Source organism: Acanthisitta chloris, unplaced genomic scaffold, assembly GCF_000695815.1.
Source record: "Acanthisitta chloris isolate BGI_N310 unplaced genomic scaffold, ASM69581v1 scaffold4337, whole genome shotgun sequence".
In the NCBI taxonomy this organism is placed as follows: Eukaryota; Metazoa; Chordata; class Aves; order Passeriformes; family Acanthisittidae; genus Acanthisitta; species Acanthisitta chloris.
In genome coordinates, this window is record NW_008680769.1 from 34,579 (window position 1) to 47,620 (window position 13,042).

At 47.0% G+C, this 13,042-nt stretch overlaps 1 protein-coding gene across 1 annotated transcript in view; it reads left to right on the plus strand.

The window, feature by feature from the left end:
* Positions 1–11,091, plus strand: part of PLA2G4A (phospholipase A2, group IVA (cytosolic, calcium-dependent)) — a gene marked incomplete at its 5' end in the record, with an annotated part of 37,039 nt that extends 25,948 nt beyond the window's left edge. Inside the window, 6 exons of the mRNA XM_009077813.1 lie at positions 1,075–1,146; positions 2,847–3,089; positions 6,669–6,853; positions 9,554–9,749; positions 9,947–10,104; positions 10,873–11,091. Of these exons, the coding sequence (XP_009076061.1) occupies positions 1,075–1,146; positions 2,847–3,089; positions 6,669–6,853; positions 9,554–9,749; positions 9,947–10,104; positions 10,873–11,004 (986 nt within the window). The remainder of the gene's footprint in view (positions 1–1,074; positions 1,147–2,846; positions 3,090–6,668; positions 6,854–9,553; positions 9,750–9,946; positions 10,105–10,872) is intronic.
* Between the last annotated feature and the right edge of the window lie 1,951 nt (positions 11,092–13,042).

Below are 13,042 nucleotides of genomic sequence, written 5' to 3' on the forward strand. Positions count from 1 at the left end.
TTGCCTTCCATGAGAAAAAACAGATGTTATTTCCATTTTTTTAAATGAAAAAGTAATTAGTTGTTAAGGAAGCAACCCTCATTCCATGTACTTTAACTAGCTTCAGAGGATTGGACTTGATGACCTTGGAGTTCTCCAACTGTAATGATTCTATGAAGTTTGTATTAGAGATGATTCCTAGCATACATTTTACTAGGGAGTAAAGGGGTTTAGTCTTCAACACTCTTCTCCTGGATACCCTGGCACCACTGGAATTCAGTGCCTGTCTCCAGTCTCGGTAGGGTATAAGCTTCCAAGGTGAGGCTGCTCGTAAAACATTGCAAACCTCCTGTGTGTCCAGGCAGGCTTCCCTCCACACCTGCTGCAAATAATGCTGTCAGCCTGGGATCATTCCTAGGTGAACTCAGCTCCTCGGCAAACCCTTCCCGCGGAGCGGAATGTGCTGCTTTTCCAGGATTCGTTTTGTCGTTGAAAACCAAAGCTGTTAACCCTATCAAAATGCAGATTTTTGCCAGAGAAGTTCACTCATTTCTGGCTTTGTTTCTCTCACTAATGTTATGAGATGCAAACCACTGAACTGTCTGCCTGTCTAACCCCACTGGTCTTTATTTTTCACACATACTCCAACAGAACTTTCATAACCATCTTGGCTTCTGTTTCTCTCTTACTTTTAAGGCTGCCCATTCACTGTATGTGAATGAGGTTAAGCATTTCTCTTTGAATAAAAAAATTGCAGGCAATTACCAGGAATTAGCATTGTCTTCCCAGTTCCTGGGAGCTACTGAATGGGCAGAAGCTGAGCAGCTAAGTTTTACTGAGGGTGAATGAAATGAGTCGGGTACGTGGTGCAGAGCAGAGTGGGAGCACTGCTTTAGGGTTACATTTTGTTTTCTCAGCCCCAGAATTGCAGGCTAAAGCCAATATCTGCTGCCCAGACCAATGTCCCCAGCAGATGGAATCTCTCCAGCTGTGCAGAGGCTGTGCTACTTTTATGAATCAGATTGTTTTGCAGTTCTCAGCTATTCTGACCATTAATCCTCAGTAGTTTAAAGGAGCTTCTGTTTCTTTCAACAGAAAATATTAGGCTAAAGCACCTTGTAAGCAATGACAGCTCAGACAGTGAAGATGAATCACAGCATCCAAAAGGTAAGGAAATGCTCAGATTTCATTCTTTACTTTTCTCATCAGCTTTCGTATGCCTCAGCAAAACGTTGAAGAGGAGACCCCAGGAGGTCCTTATGCCTCCTGCTCAAGCTGCTCAGGTGATGCCTTCAGTCCTGATGTCGGCCCAGCAGGGCTGCAGAGAGGTCTTAAAGTCCACACAGACCCAGAAATCAGGTGTGCTGAGCCAGTGCTCTCATGAGTCTGTGGCCAGCAAGCTGCTGAGCTCAGAGGTGTGCTGGAATTTGTACCAGCCCGGCAAGCTAACGCCATCCATTGTTTTCAAGGTTTTCTTGATCAAATATTTACCAAAGAATGGTTTGGTTTGTGTTTCCAGCATTCACTGGTGTCTTCTAGCACCTCTGCAAATGATACCTGAAAAAGGAAATCCCTGGTGCGTGACAGGCTGTAACAATGCCCAAATCCAGGTTCCCACAAGAGGCACGAGCACAAAGGGAACATGGGGCAGTGGGAAGAGAAGATCCTATTGAAAATTATCTCGAAGTACCTAAACCACATGGGGATTCATGGGGTTTTAGGCAGGGTCTCTGTCTCGGCCTGATAATACCTTCTGTATTTGATGGTGTTTTTGGGGACAGCAGTGTTTTTCACCAGAAAAAAACTGATTGTTTTTAACAACCGATGCCAAGGTGGGGATGCAGCTGTTTGTGGTTCCAGGATCTACAGGAAGAAGATAAAATCCTGTGTGATGAGACAGTGCATTATGTCACTAGCTCAGTTCAGTGACTGCTGCTTCAATTCCTCTATGCATAAAATGGTGGGTGGTACCACATCTTGTGTTTATTTGTGAGCTTCCTGTTTGAGCACTGTAGTCAGCACCAAACACTACTTGTCTCTCAGAGACAGTGACCAACCTATAAGTCTGGTAAACCCCCAGTGACCCCTCTCACTCCCATAGAATGTTATCAGGCTGAGCCTCTACACTTTGTGATACTTGATGCTTGTTTTCACTCTGCTTATAGAAGAATCAGCTCCTTTAAAGCCTGGATTGAAGAGGCACATTTAAAGACTTAAAGTACTAAGCCTGAGCTGAATTGTCTTCTTGTACCAAACAGGCCAAAGAGTCAAGTTTTGACAGTTGAATGAATGCAAGGTCATGCCAGTCCAGGCCGTTATCACTGTCAGCTCTAGCTGCAGACACCTAAGCCTGGATGTTTCATTTTACCCTTTAGTTAATTAAACCAGATATTAATTGTAGTCTGCAGTTTACTGTAAGGATATTTTCAGATATTTTAGAATTTCCATGCTATAGCATTATCCTTTATGCCTTCTTAAGGAAAAGTGGGTTTCTAGCAGTCAGCAAAGGATGGAGAAGGCTGTCAGTGCACATCCAGATGAATTTCTGTCTACGTCAAGTATGGACCTTGGCAACTCAGGTGTGTCCCCTGAGCCCAGGAGAGTTTGCATTCTGGGTGCTAGCACAGAGACAGCCTCATTGCCCAGTCTGTGTTCCTGATGGACACGTGCACACCTGAGGTGCAGATGGGAAGGTTCTGAAATCACTGCAGCAAAGCTTCATCTTCCAGCCCACAGCTGATGGAAAGAATGCTGTGACCCAGTTCTTTTTGCTTTCATAGCTCCTTCATTTTACAGCCCCAGAGATGCTGGGTTTGCACTGCTGTGTCAGCTGCCTGACCGCTGGCTGTCCCCATGTCCCTCTGCAGGCACAGAGGGAGCTGAGGCAGCTGGGCAGAGCCAGGAGAGCAGCCAGGAGAGCTGGGTGCAGCGCATGCTGATGGCTCTGGTGGGGGACAGTGCCCTCTTCAACACCCGGGAAGGACGTGCTGGGAAGGTGCACAACTTCATGCTGGGACTGAACCTGAACAGCTGTTACCCACTGTCTCCTCTGGCTGACCTCCTCACGCAGGAGTCCCTGGAGGAGGATGAACTAGATGCAGCTGTAGCAGGTGAGTTTGCAGAAAGCCTGTGTTGCTGCAGTTTATTAGTCACACCAAAATCAGCGAGTTCTCACTGTGATAGTGTCAAACCACGAGGCTTCCAACAGAGGTACCTGGGGCAGGAGCACGTTCTGTGAGCGCTGAGCAGCAGCAGAGGTTGGGAGGTGACTGCACTGTGCAGTGGCGTCTGTCCGGGGCTGAGGGTGCAGAGCAGCCTTACCTTCTGCAGGGACGGAGGCTCTTTGCTTGCAACTGCTGGCAGAGGTGACAGAGCTGCTTTTGTGTAGGGTGCCCTTCATGACATCCACTGTCTCACCCTCTTGGCCTCACCAAAGGGTGTCCTGCTTTGCTCCTTGTCTCTTAGAGATGCTAAGCCTTGGAGTGGACGTAAAACCTTTCCCTGTTCTCCTACAGGGCTTCCCTGTGGCAAAAAAATTTGTATCTCTCCTGCTGTCTTTGCTTCCTCTGAAAGCACATTTCTTATATGTAGAATCAGAGAATCTCCTGAGCTGGAAGGAACCACAGGGATCATCAGTCCAACTCCTGTCCCTGCACAGACACCCCAACAATCCACCCTGTGCTGAGAACATTGGCCAAACACTCCTGGAGCTCTGTCAGGCTTGGGGCTGTGACACTGCCCTGGGAGCTGTTCAGTGCCCAAACACCTCTGGGGGAAGAACCTTGTGCTGATATCCAACCTAACCCTGTTCAGTGCCCAAACACCTCTGGGGGAAGAGCCTTGTCCTGATCTCCAGCCTAACCCTCCCTGACACAGCTTGTCTATCCTTTGCTGACAGTGTTCTCCTGGTGTGAATGCACCTGGCAAACTAGCCACGTTTCAGTGTAACTGATGTGTAGGTGCATCCCCATTTCATGTTTGCTTTGCAAGAATGTGGATGGAAGATAAGAATTTCAGGAAAATATTCATTTGCAAAAGAAGTTCAAAGTCTTCCTGCACTCCATGAGGCCTGTGGTGTCTGGGACAGTGGCTGCCAACAATTAGGAATGGTGTTTGATGAGGGTTTTGAAGATCTGCTGCAGACAGTGTTCACTGCAATCAGTGAAAGCAGATTCATTTCCTGCTGTTCTGCTCCATCCCTGGAGTGTTCCAGGCCAGGCTGGATGGGCTTGGAGCAGCCTGGGCTGGGGGAGGTGTCCCTGCCAGGGCAGGGTGGGATGGGATGAGCTTCTGTCCCTTCCCACCTAACGCAGTCCCTGGGTGCGTTCCATCCGGCCCAGGGAGTACACCTGCCTCTCTGCAGTGCTGTTCCTCACACTCTGGGGCAGCCTGGCCCTCCCAGCCCTCCCTGCTGGCAGCAGCAGCTTCAGCCCTGCCTGCCCTCACTGCTCCCTGGCACGGCCTGTGCCATCGAGAGGGGCAGGGCAGCCGCGCTGATGGGCGCTGTTAGCGTAACAGATGCCTTGGAGTGGCTGAACAGAAATTTCCATCTGGACTCCACTTTCTAAATATTTTTATCATCTCAGAGGTGTTTACAACTGGGTAGTCTTAATATTTATAGTAGTTGTAAAGGAGGCAGGAAAGTGGGTAGGAAATTTATGGTTGGAAAAAATGACAGTTGAAGAGAATTTTGCATAATTAAGACATGTGGTTAATCTTCAGAATCAACTATCAACTTCCTGGGGTTTAATTTCAATGGAAATGAATTGCTGGTTTGACAGAAGGAGCTGCACCTCCGGGACAATTACTGCTGAGTGCCTGAAACTTCTTTGGGTTTCCGTGTCAGGGAGAGGTTTGCCGGAGCTGCAGCACATTTACTGCTGGCTGAAGGCCACGCTCAGCCCTGAGCTGCCGACGCGCAGACCGCGGCGCTGAGGACCTGCAATGCTCTCCTCAAGAACAGTTAAAAACCCCTGAAGTTTCAGCAGATAGTATAAAATGTAATCATTCAGCAGTGTGGTCAGTGTATCCACATATAATTCATTAAATCGCAGGCATTGTGACAGGTGAGACTGTCCTTGTTGCAGGGATCACTGTTGACTTTCACATTCAGTTTTTGTAAAACAAGAAACAACAAAACTCAAGCAAAAATGTTTCTGCAGTTTTTAGAAAGTCTGTTGAGAACTAAGGTTGAATTATTTTTGACCATAATTCAACAAAAGGGGGTAATGAAATCGGTCTGCTTGTGTGAAAAGGAACTGCAGTAATTGTATTTTTACAAGTTTTTTTAATGATGTTGAATTTGACAAACACTAAGAGTGTCGTCGGTGCTGATTCATGGTTCTGAAATGGATCTGGTTCTAAAACAGGTCTATGGACTCACTTAGCCCTTTAGCAATAGGTAATGATTTCACAGTGTTTCTCCCTTGGGAATCAAGGCCAATAGTAGGAAATTGGTGCCTCATTCCTTAGGAAAGTGTCTGCTAATAAATAACAGAAATCAGAAGTGGAAGCATCTGTTCTAGGATCTTGTTTGCTGCTCAAAACCTGCTGCACCTGAATTGACAGGAATAAGAGGTTGGATTATTTTTGATGGATTTTCTTCCCATTAAGAAATCTTTCTTTTTTCAGATTACTTCCAGTGCCAGCATTAGGTGCCGGGAAATTTAACTATACCAGAAATAATTGTATTGTTCTATCAACCATTCCTTAGATTGCACTGCCCTCTACAGTTATGCAGTCTAGTTTTCAATCAGAATCAAAACCATGTGCTGGAGATGTGTTTAGGATCCAGAGCAAGGAAAGACTGTCAGGGGGAAAGGTGTAAGTACTGCAGGGAGCACTCATTAGTGCTTTCATTTTGTAATATCCAGAGCCTTCTATAAGTGCAAAGACAGGAAAATTTTACTGGTTTTGTTTTTTTTCCTGAGCTGCACCCAGAGAATATTTGGGTTAAAGGGGAAACATTATCTTCTTCAGCCCTCAGGTTGGGCTTAGAGATGGGAGAGTGGTTTATACCTCTGTGCCAGTGCCAGCAGTGAGTGGCTCACGGGGAATTCTGCCCCGTGCTTACACTTCAGGTATGGATGTGGGTCACTGTTTCTTTTGGCTCCTGCTGTAGTGGTGAGCGTGAGGTCACCAGGTTTGGTGTAGGCTGGAAAACAAGACTTGGTAGTCCTAAGGTATGGACAGAAGCAGCCACAGACAAGCAGCACACCCGAGCAGGGTCACATCGAGGCCTTTCAGGCAAGCTCTGTTGGGTGAGGAAGAGCTGGGGAGGATGTGGGACGGGAGAGAAGCTGAGAGAAGAGTTTTGGGCAGTGAGGGGATGTGCCCGAGGACTCTCTCTTAATGTCCCATAAACACCTTCCTTTGTGTGTGTGTCCTTAGGGGTGAGGCTGGGGCAAGCCTGGGCATCTGTGCCCTCTGCCTCGAGCCACCGCCGTGTGCGCCTGGCACGGGGTGTGCCCTTGGTGCACTGAAAGCCCTTCCAGCTCTGGCTTTTCACCTCATTCTCCAGCTGTTAGGAGTTAAAGTCCCACAAGAGTTCATGGCATCTTTGGGTTATACTGTACAGCTGAAATCCTTTGCAGTCTCCAGAACTTGGGGAGGCACTGGGAAGCCCATCAAAACTTCAGTCCTTAATTCGTGTGTCGCTGTTTGGTGGTGTTTTCCTGTGTTCTGTGCAGATCCTGATGAGTTTGAGAGGATCTATGAGCCCCTGGATGTGAAGAGCAAGAAGATTCACATCGTGGACAGCGGGCTGACATTTAACCTGCCCTACCCACTCATCTTAAGGCCGCAAAGGGGTGTCGATCTCATTATCTCGTTCGATTTCTCAGCGAGGCCGAGTGATTCCAGTCCTCCTTTCAAAGTAAGTATGACAGGCCATTCCTTCTCTGGGTTCAGAAGTTTGAGTTGACTCAGTTGTATTCTTCCAGTTGGGTTGGCCACACATCTAGTGCTGTTGTAGCTACATGACTGAAGTATTTCCCACGTCAAGGCAAATATTGCCCAGTTCCTGTTTACATCACTCACATGAGACAACTGACACAAAGAAAGCTAATAAAATCCATTTGAAGTAGTAGCTCTGTTGTTTTTATGGAAGTTTTGCTTTCACACTGATTGCAGAATTTTGCTTTAAGTCAGTATTAAACAATGAAGTCATCTGCCCTTGCCCCAGTGCTGTAACTCTGTCCAGCTGTTCTCTGTGTGCTGTGATGTAAACAAATGCTTTCCTGTCATCATCTTGCAGCAATGTGCCTCAGTCCAGCATTGCCAAATGAATAACCTTTTGGAAGCAGGGCTAGCTGTCTGTTTGCATCTCACTAGGATGGTCCCAGCAGTGGCTCAAGCAGGATTCTTCAGTCCATTCAGGCCAGAGCAAAGCAGCAGCAGCGAGACAGGGATTGAATGGTGTGGCTGTTCTCTGTAGCAGGTGTGCTGCACAGCCTGTGCATCCAGACAGCTCCAGCCCGTCCCAAAGGTGTAACACAGGACCACTTGGGTGCTGACAAAGTCAAAGCTGCACTGACAAGACTGTTGTGAGGTTCTCACTTCGTGATGTGGTTTAGTGGCCACAGTGGGATTCGCTCAAAGGTTGCACTCAGTTATCTTGGAGGTCTTTTCCAACCTTAATGATTCTGTGGGTCTCAAAAACAAGACAGTATTTTCTTGAAAATCAGGTGGATTTTCAGAACTGGTTTCTGAGGAGGCTCAGAAACCATGCCTGCTTGAGAGGCAGCTGGCACTCCTTGCGGCCTTACAGCAACTGCAGTTAGAACAGCCAACTTCTCCTTCCTCCTTCTAACCAAGAGACAAACCCCCAAGTGACATTAGAAGATGACAGCAGTAGCAAAAGGAGTTCAAGGTCAGTGCTGTCAAATAGAGATAAGTTTCAGGAGAATAAAAAGTATTTTTATTTATAAAAATACCATATAATAAAAAGGATTTTTATAAGAAGGATTTTCTGTAATCACTAGGTCTCTTGGGGCTGCAAGGAAGAAGAGAGCACTGAGAAAACTTCCTAGTGCTGAGATCCTTAATTTTTCCTCGATTGATTGGGCCCCAGAGTCTTTCTTCAATGTTCTATTTGCTTAAGAATGTATCTCCTTTTTATTGTCAGGAGTATTTTCCCTATCAGCTAAATTTGCTAACACGTCACTGCCATTTCCTCTAAACATCTTTTTCCTCCCTTTTTGAACATGCCACATGTGGAGTCTGTGCAAAAGGCTGTGTACAGCCATCCCTGTTCTTCTGACCCCACACACTGAGCATTCTGCCTCTGTCAGCTGCAATTTTCTGGGTGCTTTGGGGGAACATGGAGAGGCTGATTGGAAGCCAAGTGGCATCCTGAAGGGTCTTCTCCAAACTGTATGTTTAAAAAGGTAAAAAATCCAAGCTCTGCTTGCTGTGCCTGTCCCCTTGGCTCTGCAGAGGGCAAATGCCCCTGCAGGACTGGGCCTGTGGTCATGGTAGCATGCTAATATTTGAGTTTGCTGGGGGAGTCAGCCAGCTGATCTCACTGACTCCACTCCTGCTTTAGCACTTTACACCCACTATCTTTTAATCTCTTGTGTATCTAAAACAGTTGCCCAGAGAAGGGTCCTGTTTCAGTCAGAACCAAGAGTAAAGGTGATGACCTTCCCTCTCCTCCCTCTCACACGCCCTCATTGTGTGCTTTTGAGTCATTATTTACAAATTATTTTGTTTACTGAGTTGCCATGAGCCAGAGAGCCTGTTTTCCAGACTGCTGCACTCAGCACACTTGCCAACACTTGTGGTTCAGGAGCTCTTGTTGGTTTCCATAGCACTGGTACTCCCTTTGCAGGTGAAATTGTGGATGTTTTTTCCATGCTGTCAGCTCTGTAAAGTCACCCTGAGATTTATGGGGCTCTTCCCTTCCTGGGAGTGGTGGTGGAGGCAGGTGGTGGAGGCTGGGCAGGCAGAATTAGGTGCTCAGTTTGCCATACTGGGTCATCTGTAGAGAGATTGATTTGATTAGTCCTTGGAATCATAGGTCATTAAATGGTTTGGGTTGGAAGGGACCTTAACCCTCATCCAGTTCCTCCCCCCAGCCCAGGCTGCTCCAAGCCCATCCAGCCTGGCCTGGAACACTCCCAGGGATGGAGCAGCCACCGCGGCTCCGGGCACCCTGTGCCAGAGCCTCAGCACCTCACAGGGAGCAATTCCTGCCCAATATCCCTCTGTCCCTGCCCTCTGGCAGTGTGTATACATTCCCCCTTGACCTGTCACTCCAGGCCCTCGTAAATAGTCTTTCTCCATCTTTCTTGTAGCTCCTTCAGGTTCTGGAAGGACACAGTGAGGTCACCTGAAGCTTCTCCAGGCTGAATAACCCCAACTCTCTCAGCCTTTTTCACAGCAGAGCTGCTCCATCCTTCTAATCATCTTGGTGTCTCCTCTGGACTTGCCTCAACAGGACCATGTCCCTCCTGTGCTGGGGACTTAATAGTTTCTAAATCGCTTCTCTAAACCCATTTGACCTGTGTCTCTCCATACCTCCTCACTATGCACTGGATGCTTTTATGCACCTGAATCTTTCTTATCTTTTCAGGAAATTCTGCTTGCTGAAAAATGGGCTAAAATGAACAAGCTTCCTTTCCCCAAAATAGACCCAAACGTGTTTGATCGAGAGGGCCTGAAGGAGTGCTATGTTTTCAAACCTAAGGACACCTCCTCAGAGAAGGACTGTCCAACCATAATCCACTTTGTTCTGGCCAACATCAACTTCCGCAAGTACAAAGCTCCAGGTGAGCAGTTCCTCATGCTCAATCCACCTGCTCCTTTATAATGACATGGGGATTACATGATAGAAATATTTTGGCTCTGAAATAACTCCCAAGTGTGTCTGAAGTCCTTTGGGAACTCAAAAGAGCCATTAAAAGTGAGATAATAAACTCTCAGACCTGACATTTAGGTGGTGGTTTTGTATGTGTTCTGTATACAGGTGTTCCCAGAGAAACACAGGAAGAGAAGGATTTTGCAGACTTTGACATTTTTGATGATCCAAACACACCATTTTCTACCTTCAACTTCCAGTACCCCAATGAGGCCTTCAAGAGGCTCCACGATCTAATGGAGTTCAACACCCTCAATAACATAGATGTACGTATGGAGGATTTCAGGGGGCTGGAATGCTGGCTGGGGGCAGTGGGTGATGTGAGGAGAGCCCAGCTCTGCCACGGGGCTTGCTTCGGTGTTTGCCTCACATTCTCATTTGGTCCTTGCCTTGGTTTTGCCATTTTACCACCCAAAGCCATTCAGGGTGGCTCAGCAAAGGTGACTGTGGAGGAAGGAGACATTCTGTTGAGAATTTTATACCACTTCTTTATGTATGATGATTCTCTATCTGGAAAAGAGAAAATTGAAAATTTTCTGTAAAGATCTCTGGAAATTTCTTTATCAACTATCTCAGTAGTAACTATTTGTCATTGATAGTGGCTGTGTCTAGTGACAAGTGTAAAGGAGCATCCCAGATAGAGACATGGAGGTTTATCAATATAGTAAAGAAAACCTGCTACATCAGACAGGAGAGGCAAAAGTGAAGATTTAATCTTGCTCAAGAGAATAATTGTTTTCTATATCCTTTATGGATTTTTTCAGTGTTTTGATTTACCCTTCCGAATTTCTTTGGGACCCAGGTAAATGGTGTGTGTTTTTGTGTGACTTCTGTGCTGTTGGTGGCATCCCTCATGTCTTTATTGCCCAGATCAGAATCAGGAGACAGAATTCACAGTAAGACTCAGCAATGCCCCTGTTGAGTGGTGGAGCAGGGTTGGTGGGAGCAGCAGCTGTTGGCATCAGCAGGGTCTGTCGGTGAGCACGTGGGCAGTGTGTTTGTTCCCGGAGTGAGGAGTTGCTCCTGTGCTGCAGGTGATCAAGGAGGCGATGATGGAGAGCATCGAGTACAGGAAGGAGAACCCCTCGCGCTGCTCCGTGTCCCTCAGCAGTGTGGAAGCAAGGAGGTTCTTCAACAAGAGCAATCTCAACAACCACCACACGTAGAGGCTGCGCCAAGGTCCTGCTCTTCCCAGAAACTGGTTCTGGCTTTAGAACTGGAGTCAAAAAGACTTTACCAGAGCGTCACCACTCCCCACCAGGGCTGTGCCAAACTCCTGAGAATGCTTTCTTGTGACTCTCCAAGTTTCAATGTAATTAACACTTCTTTTTTGTAGAACAGAAAACATTTCAGTGTGTGGATCCCCTGTGGAATGAGTTTATTCTGACTGTGGTCATTGTGTTCAGTGTCCTTTTGTTTTTTCTCCCAACTGTAAGCAGTGGGAGGGGTAATGGGTTTTCAGTTGATGTAAACTGGGCAGAGCTTGAAAGGTAAGATGGAATTGGAAAAGAAGAATTGAAGTCCCCTTGACTGCTGTTTGAGAAGGTCAGTCTACTTCTCGGTATCACCACTCAGCAAAAACCCAGACTCCTATTTCCTTTTTCTCTGTTGACCCCCAAAATTACATGGCTTGAATTCTTGAGCTGCTGGCATCTGTGTGTTAAGTTCTTGTTGGTCTGTGTCTTTCTGACCAAAATGTTGATGCATACATTTGTGGTGGTTTTGCATTTGACCAGGATTAAAATACCCCATTTCTGCAAGGGCACAGTGGCAGTGCTCACTGGGGTGGACCAAACCTGCCCAGGTAGGAGTGTGAAGGAGTTCATGGCCTGAGGGCTGTTCGTAAGAACACATTTGCACTACACTGAGTAATGAGAGACAGTGCACAGCCACAGAGTGTTTGTGTGCCATCCCCACAGGCTGAGGTACCTCTGCAAGTGGACAGGAAATGCAGCTGCACCTCTGAAAACTTTGCTTGCTCAAATCTGTACGTCCGTGGGCAGGGAAGTCATAATAAAGCATTTGTTTGAACAGCCACTGCATCACAGGTCATGGAATGGTTTGGGAGGGAAGGGACCTTAGAGCCCATCCAGTTCCAGCCCTGCCACGGGCTGGGACAGCTCCACCAGCCCAGGTGGCTCCAAGTCTCCATGCAATGTTACCTGATTTAATGACATTTTCTGCATCAATCAGTAGGTTTTATTTCTGTTTGAGTTAATGCATGTTTGAAATCAAGAGAGAAAATAAATGTAACTTATCTTAGTGCTGTGTAATTTAAACATTTTCCATAAATTCTGGAATACAGGAAGGAACTGGTACCGTTATATTATTGTAATATTTTCTTTTTAATGTTGTATTTCCTTTCGGCAATGTAATATTTGTATTTTTTATTTTATAATTTGTACCTACTCTGTTTTATGAAGAGTTTTATCATGCTTTATACAGTTTATATTATCAGTGTTATCAGACAATAAAAAGTAAAAGTATATTTGGCACCTACTGTTTTTAGACAGGTCTTTTTGACCATTTATGTGGTATTTTCACTTTTATTGTGAAGATTTGTGGAAAAACGTGATGATGTGTGGCACCAGTGGAGCAGCTCACCAGAGCTACTGCAGCCACTGGCTCTGGGGATGGTCTGGGGGCACCGTGGCTGCCTTTGACCTTGGCTTTGTTAAGGAGCAGGGGAAGAAGGGAAGTTGCTTCAAGGTGTGTGGACGTGGATCACACATCTGCTGGGCTGTTGCTTCTGTTCACTGAAGACCAGGAGCAGGTACTGCTGCTGTTTGCAGGTACATCTAAAGCTTCTGATCTAAAATGCCTGTGGTGGCAGTGGCATTGTCCCCAGTGCACCAACCTCCTGAGCCACCACCGCTGGGACTGGTGGTGCTGCGGGGGCTGAGCTGTGGTTTCTCAGCAAGTCAGTGGCTCGTGTGCCAGAGTCCCCTTTCCTTGGCTAAAATTAAAATTCGTTCTGAGCTTTCACCCAGAGAAGCTGTGGCTGCCCCAACCCTGGGAGAGGGGATCAGCACCTCGGGGGGCTCTGCTCGGGCTCAGCACTGCTCAGCACTGCTCGGGGCTCAGCTCTGCTCAGCTCTGCTCGGGGCTCAGCTCAGCTCTGCTCAGCTCAGCTCGGGCTCAGCTCTGTGTGCGCAGCAGCCAGAGGAGAGCTCCAGTCCCGCAGCGCTGCACCGCCCCGAGAGA